The sequence below is a fragment of the Gossypium raimondii genome, chromosome 10 (assembly GCF_025698545.1).
Source record: "Gossypium raimondii isolate GPD5lz chromosome 10, ASM2569854v1, whole genome shotgun sequence".
Classification (NCBI taxonomy): Eukaryota; Viridiplantae; Streptophyta; class Magnoliopsida; order Malvales; family Malvaceae; genus Gossypium; species Gossypium raimondii.
Genome location: NC_068574.1, coordinates 25,252,989 through 25,264,996, shown reverse-complemented (window position 1 = coordinate 25,264,996; position 12,008 = coordinate 25,252,989). Strand labels below are relative to the sequence as shown.

The 12,008-nt window shown below is 29.2% G+C and overlaps 1 protein-coding gene across 1 annotated transcript; it reads right to left on the bottom strand.

Moving 5' to 3' along the window:
• Window positions 1–8,100: 8,100 nt before the first annotated feature.
• Window positions 8,101–8,673, bottom strand: LOC128033916 (uncharacterized). The gene is made up of 2 exons (XM_052622416.1): window positions 8,440–8,673; window positions 8,101–8,343 (listed from the first exon to the last, which is right to left on the bottom strand). Exons 1-2 carry the CDS (start codon window positions 8,653–8,655, stop codon window positions 8,101–8,103), a joined length of 459 nt encoding a protein of 152 aa, XP_052478376.1. The 5' UTR covers window positions 8,656–8,673.
• Window positions 8,674–12,008: the final 3,335 nt, after the last annotated feature.

The window sequence follows — 12,008 nt, the reverse complement described above, 5'->3', positions numbered from 1 at the left end:
ATAAAACAAGAAGCTTGTGATTTTGTCTTCCCTTAGACATAACTCTATCCAATCCTCTGGACCATTTCTCACGCTTTGAGATCCCATGGCTGGAGTGGTCATCAAACACCACGAGCCATATGATACAAAGATTCTTGATTTTTCTTAAAATAATCAAATTAGATACTTAATGCATTTTACATAAATGTTATATGGATTTATAATTTTTTCAGTATATGAAAACATCGAACATTGACATAAAAGGATAATATTGTAAATAAATATTGAATTTCTTTTTCCAATAAAACTATTGAACATGCTTTTACATTTTCATATTTTTGAAAGGAATTTATTTCATTTAACTCTAACTCCAAAAATCAATCTGGATAACATTTTCCTTTGATTTGAAAAAAAGCTTTTCAATAATGTAGATATTTTATTTTAATGTGGAAGTTAATATCGAGATGTAAATTCATTATTTTGTAATAAGCGGAAGTGAATAACCAAACCAAAAGTATCTATCAATTTGATGGTGCAACTAATTTTACCTAACTATAGTTAGATGGAGATTATATTTAAATTAAATGTTATGGTTTTTACAGCCATTATTGTTATAAATTTAAGTAATTAAATTCTTGAACAATTTATATAGTTTTTATATTATGCTTAAAATTATCTATAACTCTCGTTTAATTTTTAAATAGGAAGATGTAATTGTATAATTATAGTCTTTAATAAAATAAGTAAATGAAATACTCCCTTTGTCACACTTTCTTTTACGAAGTCTATTTTCAAACATAATTTTTTTTGTTATTAAATTTAAGTGTAATTATTTATAATAAAATATGTAGTGTTGGATAACTACTATAATTAATGAGTTTTATTGAATTTAGTTTTGTGCGTGTAATTAGTCATGATAATTTTAAAAAGATATTTATATTTTCTCTTTATTTTTTTAAGATGTAATTACATTTTGTGTAGCAAATTTTTTTATGAAATTAGAGTTGTAATTTGAAAGCGGTATAGTTATTATTCTAATAATTATAGATTTCTACAGTTATTTTAAAGTATCCCAATATAACGATAAGCGTAATTCACATCATATCCGTTGCTGAAGAACTTTATTTTGGATTTGAAAAGCTTTCTGTTAAGGATTGGACCATGGGTCGAACCCTGAACACATATATTATTGTCTTTAGCAAAGGTTTTATCTCTTGACTAGCGACAAATTTACAAAGTGAGTGTTTCATCTAGTTCATGAGAAGTCAAACTACTTGAGCCATGCTCTGTAACATTATAAGGCACTTAGGGGTGAGAATGTTACCACTAGGCTAAAATCATTTGGTATTCGAATTGGATATAATTACTTGTAATTACATATTGTGGTATGCTTAGATAACCATTATAATTAAATGGGTTTTACTAAATTCAGTATTATTAGACTACCCCAATTACATTCTCTCCCAAGTTTTTAACAGTAGGTGAGAATCAAAGGAATTATACCAAATAATTAGTGATAATTACTTTCAAACTTTCCTTTTAATTTTAATTTTTAAAATATAATTATTACTCTTTATCAATTAAACACGTTATCATTATAATTAGAAAATATATAATTACATGTTATAATTCCTCTATAATAAAACTTTCAATTTCCAATAATAACTTCAAAGTTCACAATTCTTTTTTATCAAACAATCTTGTATTAAATTCTCTATCTTTTGTGGAAGAAGCATAGAAAATTATTAGGTTTCCATTGGCAATGTTTAGTCACAGTCAGAAATCCTGCTAGATTTAGTCCCATAATTTGCTTTCGCATTTTTCTCATTGGTTGGTTCATAATAACGTCTAAGAATTAACATAAATTCCCACATCTCAGGTGATAATAAAATCTCTTTTCTTTGACTTATTATCAAAGCAATAATATTAATATCCTTCATCCAACTCAATTTGTTCTTTAATTATCAACCACAACCAAATTTAACACCTCGAAATTATATAACTATTCATGGTGGAGACAAATTTGAATAAAATAAAATATTTTATTTAAAGATGTTGAGGGATAATTAGATGACAGATTTCGTTATGAGAAATTTAGGAAATATCATTTGTCAGGAGTTGATAAATCTCTTAATAAATTTAATATTATCTACAATTGGAGTTTTATCTTCCAACTTTATAAAGAGCTCAAGTACCTAAACAAGCGGCAGATTCACAAAGTGAGCACCTTGTTGAATACCTGAGAAGATGAACCATGTGCAATTGAGCAGTGTTTAACAAAAACTCATATCCTATAGCATATAGGCAATTAACGAGTGAGGATGCTACCACTTGAGTTAGTTCCCCATGAATTAGCCACCTATTTAGGCACTTGGACTCTCGACAAATCGGGGAGACAAAATCCCATTAGAGACAATACTAGACTTGTTGAAGGGTTTGTCGACGATAGACAATATTTCACAAACTTCTCTCAATGGAATTGACAAACCCCTCTCAACAAGTCTAGTGTTGTTCTCGATGGGGGTTTTGTCTCCCAACTCTGCCTAAAGCCGAAGAGCTTAAATTGGTAATGGTTCACAGAGTAGGTGTGTCTTGTATGTTGCCTAGCCCAAGTGGTATCATACTCCCCAATAATGTCCTATAAGCTATAAGTTAGGGGTTTGAGTTTGAGCATGTGCAATTGTGCACGGTTCATCTTCTTAGGCACCATAGGAAACACTCCCACTCAATGAACCCTCCCCTTGTTTGGACACTTGGGGCTCTTAATAGAGTTGAGAAGCAAAAATCCCACTTGAAATAATACCAAACTTGTTGAGGGGATTTGTCGACTCTTGACAAACAACACATCACAGACTTCTTCAGAAACCTACTATTAACAAAAGAGTTTATAAGGACAATCATAAGTATAGATATAATCACAAATAATGCATGTTTGAATAAGGGCTTATTTGGCATTTCTCCTCAAATAAATTAACTTTTTGATTAGCTATAAGAAATATCAAAGAGTAAACTTTTAACCAATCCAAAAATTTAAAATTTTTATTTTTCAAAACCCAGTTTAAGTATAAAATTGTCTATTGTTTATATGAATTATAAATTACAAATATACTTTTCATATTCAAATTAAAATTTACAAACAATTCTTATTAATTTTTTAAAAGTATTTAAAATTTATATTTTATTTATCATAATATTAGTAATGGGTTACCATAAAATTTTTAATATTTTATTATAACCTTAATTTAACATTTGCTAATACAAAAATATATCAATATAACATTGTGGTAACAGCAGCAGCAACAACAAGAGAGAATAATATTTTGCATTTGAGTTAATTATTCTATTACTTATATTTTTTTTATTTTCTAAAATTTATGTTTGTATGTTAATTTGACATAAAAATATGATTTTATATTGAAATTAAAGTTTACAAATAATTTATATTTAAAATTATAATTCTATATTTAAAATTAATAGTCTACCACAAACGTTGCTAAAGACCATGACCTTTAGCGACGCTTCTACCACAAACGTCGCTAAAATCATGACTTTTAGCGACACTTCTACCACTATAAAGAATGACTTTTAGCGGCGCTTTTTCACAAACGCCGCTAAAAACATGACTTTTAAAATATATATTTTAATTAAATAATATTTATTTCTATGATAAATAATATTAGATTATGTTTTTTTAAATTTAAACTTTAAACTATATACTTTTAAGGATAAAAAATTAATTAAATTAAAATATTTATTAAAATTTTAACTTTAAAGCTAAATATAAAAATTAATGAATTTAAATTTAGAATTAAAATATTATGTTTAAATAAATGAGTAATCTACCTCACAGCTCATCTGATCTATATTAACTCGGCCAAATATAAAAGAAGCTACAAAACACGTAATAATTAACAATCATGGTTAAAGAAGCTAGTACACAAGGTAGCTACAAAACCCTATTTCAATAACACCAAATTCAAGTTCCGACTAAGATAAACGACCATGGAATGGAAAATTAAATAACACTTCACTTGAAGAAGTGCTAAGCCTTGGCTTTTCCAGCTTGAAGAGATTGAATCCTCTACAACACCTTCAATATCTAAAGGATGCAAAGCCAAATGATCAGATAAACCAACAAACTTGGTAAACAACAGAGATGTTAAAAATAAAAATTATATATAGCCATTAAGGCTCAAAAAAATATATAACAAACAATTATGTGCAGCTTTAGTAGCAGGTTGAACCATACTAACAAACAATCTCAATCATAGCTCTTCCATGTGTCACAAATAGGCATTGTTTCTAATGATTGTCTAAACTAGTCAATTTTTTAACAAGGAACAATAGTATTAATTTGCAAAAAGCATAATTGAGATTGATTACATAAATCAATAAAAATAGAAAACAATCATAAATGAGTCAGTAGAAAACAATCATAAATGAGTCAGTAGAAAACAATCATAAATCTGGCTGATAATGAATGTATCTAGAGGGTAGTACATAACCGCAAGGTAGTAGCCCCACAAGAAATACAATAACAGAACTAATATTTCCAAAATGTATACAAACCTCATACATATAGTTCTTGTCAGGAAATAATGTAGAATTTCTAGCCATCAGAATGGGAATTAATGCACAAATTAATGCTACAAAAGAGAGGCAAGAACACAAATTAAGATGCAAGCAATCAGTATCGATACTTAAACTAAAGCTACATCCTGCAGATAGAGTTGTAAAAGCACTAAAATGATGTCAAATGGATTAAAAGAAAACATAGAACATACAGTTATTTGCATCGCGCAAAGCAACAGTAAAATACATATGAAGAAGCCGAGGTGTGATATTGAGTATCTACTTTAATCTATCAGACTGAGGGCTATTTGTTGCAGCCTGTAGTACTGCAGCAACCCCAGGAGAAGTCCAATGGCGTTCTTGAAACAATCACAGCACGTTTGGTTCGCTGTATTGGAATAGAGGCGTAATGGAATAGAGGTGTAATGGAATAGAGGTGTAATAGCAAATCAATTGTTTGGTTGAATGTAATGGAATAGAGGCGTAATAGTATTCTTGTGTTTGGTTGAATGGAATAGAGGTGTAATAGCATAATGGAAAAAACTAAAATGACTAGAATACCCTTAGCATAAATCTGTTTTGGTAAATGATTATTGTTATTGTTATTTAAATTTTAATAAGATTATTAATATCAATAATAAATAATTTAATCATATTTAAACATAATTATTATTAAATATATTATAATTAAAATATATAATTTAATAAAATTCTTAATAATCAATATTCTTATATGAATTTACTCAAATCATAATATATGATACTATAAAATATAAATTAACATAATTATTATTAAATATATTATAATTAAAATATATAATTTAATAAAATTCTTAATAATCAATATTCTTATATGAATTTACTCAAATCATAATATATGATACTATAAAATATAAATTAACATAATTATTATTAAATATATTATAATTAAAATATATAATTTAATAAAATTCTTAATAATCAATATTCTTATATGAATTTACTCAAATCATAATATATGATACTATAAAATATAAATTAACATAATTATTAATAAATATATTATAATTAAAATATATAATTTAATAAAATTCTTAATAATTAATATTCTTATATGAATTTACTCAAATCATAATATATGATACTATAAAAGATAATTTGAAATAATTAATATTAAATATATTTTAATTAAAATATATGACTTAATAAAATTCTTAATAATTATTAATATTCTTATATGAATTTACTCAAATCATAATATATGATACTATAAAAGATAATTTGAAATAATTAATATTAAATATATTTTAATTAAAATATATGACTTAATAAAATTTAAAATAATTATAACTAATAAATTATCTTATATGAATTTGTATAATTTAAAATAATTATTATTACATATAATTTAATAATAATATATAATTTCATAAAATTTTGATAATAAATTTTCTTATATGAATTTATACAATTTAAAATAATTAATATTAAATATAATTTAATAATGATATATAATTTCATAAAATTCTTAATAATAAAATGTTCTTATATGAATTTACTAAAATCAAAATATAACTTGAGAATTATATTCGCATAAACATAATTAACTTATATTAAGAAAAGGTTAGATGAAAATGAAATTCTACATCATAATCCATATGTTATATAGTTTTACAACATCAAAAGTTTGAACATTGATTTTAATGGTGAGAAAGAAATCTTGACCTATTCCAATCGCAAGCAGAAGGTAAACTAAAGAAAACGATCATTTGAGTTGGATGATCTGGAATTTTACTCAAAGCTTCATACCGCTGATCGTCGGTTAAACCTTCAATTTCCCATAAGGTTGAATATAAATTTGAAGCTTTCTCTTCCATCTTTTGATATTCTTCTGACTTTTGCTGAACTACCACCTCGGAGGCAATACTCCTACTGATTTGATCGCCAACGGCCTTGATGTTTTCGGCCAATAAAGTGGCAGCCTCATCAAATGAAGAATACAAATTATCACGGGCAGCAGATTTCTTCTTTCTCTTGTTTGAAGATTAGGAACCCCCTTGGTCTCTATCTCCTCGCGGCTCCGTACCAAAAACATCCATGTCGTCCAAAGAGACGTCAGCTTCGCAGTCATAGAATGTGTTTCTCTCTTCATTCATATCTGTAGTAGGTACATCCTCAGCATTTATTTCTTCAAGAACATCAGCAGCTGTTTGAGCATCTTTCCCAGTCGCTCGATCTCTTGCGTATATGGCAGTAAGCAGGTTGTAGTAAGGGAAAGTACGATGTCTGAATTGAGCGGCTTCTTTGTGACTCTAAAAAAAATGAGGAAATCATATTAGTTATAAGTTTGGTAAAAAAAAACAAATAAAGACTTGAAATACATTTTACCTTTAAATAGGAGTCCCAAACTGCATCTTTAGCAACAACGAGCTGCCTATGCTCGTCCCAACCAAAATCGCTATTGTTTTGGCCATTAAGCATGTCGTAGATGATTGACCATTCCTTTTTTAGTAACCTAATCCTCGATTCAATATTTGGTTTCGCCTTCAACATTGCATTTGGTAAAGCCTTTTCTAGCATTTTTTCCAACTCGTTCAAATAACCGGCTTTGAGCCCGGTACCAGCATTAAATGTTCCAACATTGTGCAAGTCCACCATGCAAGAAACCAAGGATGCATCTTCTTCTGGAACCCATTTTCTTTTGGTTCCTTGAGAAGCTTGAGAAGAAGCATGTGATTGTGGAACACCTGGCATAATTATCTTAAGAAAAAAAACAAATTAACATTATTTACTATTTTTAATATCATGAATGAAAAGGTGAATAGTTTATAAAATTATATCGTTAGTTCAATATCATGAATCAAAAGCTCAATACTAAATTTAAAATTATAACACATGCTGAATGAAAAGAAATTAAATTATAATTCAACAAGTTTACTACAATACATAATTTTATTCAAACACCACCAAAGTTTCATAAACTAGATACATAAAATAACATCAACAAATTAAGTCAAACTCAATTTGTCCCTAAACCTAACTAATTTCTAGATGCTTGCCATTCATCGAACATTTGGTTGGCTAGTTCCATCCTCCAAGTAGCCCAAGCATCCGATGGATGAATATTTGTGATATTCGGTTCATCGTCATCCACCACATTACTAGGTAATCCTTCTCCCACCTCCGCTTCAATGGGATCAATACTCATATGGGTTCGAATAAAATTATGGAGCAAACAACATGCAATAATAATTCTATTGTGCACCCTTACAGGATAGAACGATGGACTCCTAAGTATTCCCCATCTAAGTTTTAATAACCCAAAGCATCTTTCAATAACATTACGTGCTGAGGCATGTTTCATATTAAAAAACTCTTGCGGAGAACTTGGCTGATAACCCTGACACCACTCGTTCAAGTGATATCGTTTTCCTCTAAAAGGTGCAAGAAATCCCTCACAATTTGTGTATCTAGCATCAACTAGATAATAACAGCCTATAAAATTATTATTTTTTAAAATGATTAATTCAGCACAAAAAGCTTGATCTGAATGAACAATATCAAAGTCCTCTAACTATCCACTTTACCATGAGGAACTTTTAGTCCATGTCTTCTACTAATGGCATCTCGAAGAACCCGTCCATCGGCAACTGAACCTTCCCAACCAGGAAGAACATAAACAAATTGCATCTCAGGTGTACAAACACCTAGCATATTTGTTGCTATGTCACCTTTTCGCGTTCGATATCTAGGTTTATCAACTGTTGGAACCCTAATCTTGATGTGGGTTCCATCGAGAGCACCTAAGCAATTCTATATCACATGATATAAAACCTTGAGTTAGAATACTATTTTAAATCTAAAGCAACTAAATGTTGTACAAGTTATATATAAAACTCAGTCCAATACCTTAAACCATTTCCACCTTGTGTCAGAAGAATCGGCTGTAATTGGCTCCGGCTTTTTAAATAACACATCTTGTAAGCGTATGACAGCATTTAAAACACTATGAAATGCTTTGCTAACAGTTTCCCCGGACCTTCTAAAGTGATGCTTGATAACTCGATTTTTCAGGTGATGGGAGATGATATGTAAAAACATTGCTACTTGCTCATCAACAAGCATGAACCTTGATGGCTTCAATCCCCCTATCGATTCTAACATCTCACATAGTTTTAAAAAGGCAGTTCTATTCATCCTAACTTGTTCAATACAGGTCTCGTCACTAGCATATACAAGCCTTTTCACATAATCCCTTTTTGCATAAAAATCTAAGGTATAGGACCTAATCCTTGGTCTATAAGTATGTAGGCTAAGGCTGGCACCCATTCTAAATAAGAACCAAATCGTAATTCTACATATTTCCAACCATATTGTCAATGCAATACCAATTCTTTTACGCCTCACACTTTGTGCAATTAAAGGCAGACGAGCCATTACTGTAACATATTAACATTAGAACACACTATCAAAGAATTGAAGTTGCAATTATACATTATCAAATAAAAATAAAAAGCACAAATTTAGAACACACGAAGCAAAAAAGTATCTATTAAATGACATCGTTGCAACTTTAATTTCATTTCTTTATCAATCACCCAAACAATAATGAAAGAAAAGATATTTAAAGGTATATGTATAATTGACCTAAAATTAATTGTTGGTATTTGTTAGATTATAACTAAACTCATTATAATTTAAAATTATAAAGCATGTTCAAAGTTTGAACATTGATTAGTTTATTTATTGATGATTAGTTTAATTAAGGTGACCTAATTTTAAAACAAATAAAATAAAGAATGAGGATTTGGTTTACTAATGAAATTGAAGTTTTAAAACTTTTATAACATTTTAAATTTAAATTTCATTTTGTAAAATATATATAACTTTTATCTCATTTACATGTACAAATAATTATTAAAAAGTAGTATTGTATTTGCAATTATGATTGGAAAAGATTGTAATGTAGTATTGTATTTACATGTACAAATAATTGTGATTTAAGCCTATTGTTTTAAAAAACATACATATCTTCTAAATGCGCCATTTTTCACACACATGCCATGCTATATAACTACTAATTAGAATTTAAAATCTTATTTAAAGAAAATTAATTCTTTTATTACTTGATAAAGCTTTTGTAATATTAAATCGAATCCAAAATCTTACTTAAATATATCAAATTTCTTATTATTATATTTGTTGGAATTAGTCAGTTGGACTTATTAAATCAAAATATAATCTATTGGTGTCTATCAATACTTGAATTCAACTTTTTTATTGTTTTTAATGTTTATCTTAAATCTAAATCCAACACCAATCAAATTGAATAAGGTCTAAACATTGCTATTGAGGAAAAACACAAGATATAGTCCATGTATTTTTATTTTTTTTATTAAGGAGAGTAAAAGCTATTACATAGCAATCAATATAGGAAAACATAAATCAATAACATCCTCATGCATGCATTCAAAGCAAAATCAAGAGGTCGGGACAAGAGTAAAAGCTAATGATGGACTCCTTTTGTAGCATTTGTTAAGCAATTAGCCATCCTATCGCATTCTCAATGCATATGTGTAATACCAATATCTCAATAACAATGCAACAAGTCTCCAATGGCATGAATGACATACGAATTCAGTTGTTGTATCATTAGAGTCCCCTTAACATGATGCAATGATTCCAAACAATTTATTTCTAACAACACATCACAACGGCTATGGATTTTCCGAAATAACAAAGTATAACAGAAAAATTATTATACTCAATGTCAAAAAACAAGATGAAACAACAAAGTATAACAGTCAAAATTTCAAACAAAATCTCACTGTCCAGCTGTACAATTTTTCAGTGTTTCAAACCACATATCAAACATAATACAGTTGGTGAATCCGGATGAAGACTACACACAATGGCCTCTGCTGTTCTGCGATATGTCAAGGAGTTTTCGACTGTCAGTACATCAAATATAAATCCTAAAACTATGTCGTGATGTTGAAAAGCACACTTTTGACATAAAATGCATGAACAGGGACTGCTCCTTAAGTTCCTACTATTTTTTTTCCATGTAATTTCTCTTTACTTCTGTGTTAGCCCCTCTCATATAATCCTTTTCTCATATTTCAAGATCAAAAGTAAAGGGCACACCGATTCTTCCCATGCAATGAAAATGATGATTTATAACCCTCTCTAATCATGCTATAGCCCAAAAACTTGATCTTCAGAAATATCAACATGAACATGCCACAATCCAAGGCAAAGACAGACAAAGAAATGAAAAGTTCAAGATTCATACCTCAAACCAAACGCTGAGACCGAGAGAAAAATGAAGCAGTGGATCACAAGAATCAGCAGTGAATTACACCTTCGAGACTGCAAGTCAAGCCGCTAACAGAGCATGCATGCCTGGATCACAAGAACCAGCGTGAGTTACAACTGCAGCTATGTCATTGAAATCAACAGTAAAGGTTTAGACTTGTTCACGGAATTTACAAAGTTAAATCAACAAGAAGCATGATTCAACAAACTGCTACAAACTTTCAGAAGAAGACAGAATTTTTAAAACATGAATTTTTAACCATATTAGTGAACATTTGAAGCACGCAATTCCAACGAAAAAGTGGAGGGGATGATATCAATTTCCTCTCTTTTTGGATTTCTATTTGTTAATGACAAATGCAACCTCAGATTTCAACTACTCCAACATAAATAGAATAGGGTAACAATTTTATAAGAAACCAAATCAAACAAATTTCCACAATTAACTCCAGTAGTTGATCTGTAAGCCAGATCTCCTTCCAGGCATAAGAGTAAATTTCTAACGCCAATAACTAATTTAACTTTAAAAATCCATTGGCATGAACTAATCAAATTTGTGTTAATAATAGATACAGATTCGTTTTCTACAAAGATATACAGAAGTAATGCATCAAAGCAAGCCAGCCATTACTGAATACAACTGCCTCCAAGACTCAACAACCAAAAAATCTAAAATCTGAACTCTAGCAAGAAAAACAATTACAAGAAAAATGGCGAAAAAATGGTTTGAAAAGCAAGAACCCTTAGCAAAGAAAAAATGTTTGGTAGAGAGAAGATCTGTATGTATTTCATGGAAAGGAAATAGTTTTCTTTTTTCTTTCTTTCAGATCAAATTTGTTGAGATAAATAGAGAGAGAGAGAGAGAGAGAGAGAGAGGAACCCTTCAGAAGAGATAACGAAGGAAATTTCTTGTAGGGATTGAGTCGACCGAAAAAGAGTTTCAGATTAACATCAATTGGCTTGAGTTTGAGAGCAGTATAAGGAAGCATCAATTTTCTCAAAACCATTTGAAGTTGCCTAAGAGGAGCAGAAAGCTTCCCCTTCGAAAACATAGAACTCTTCCAGATTTTATTCCCAGTGATATGGTCTGCATTCGGTTGCTGTTGCTACTGCTTTTTCACAATTGGCTTAACAAAAACCTTCGTCTTTCTATTTTTTTT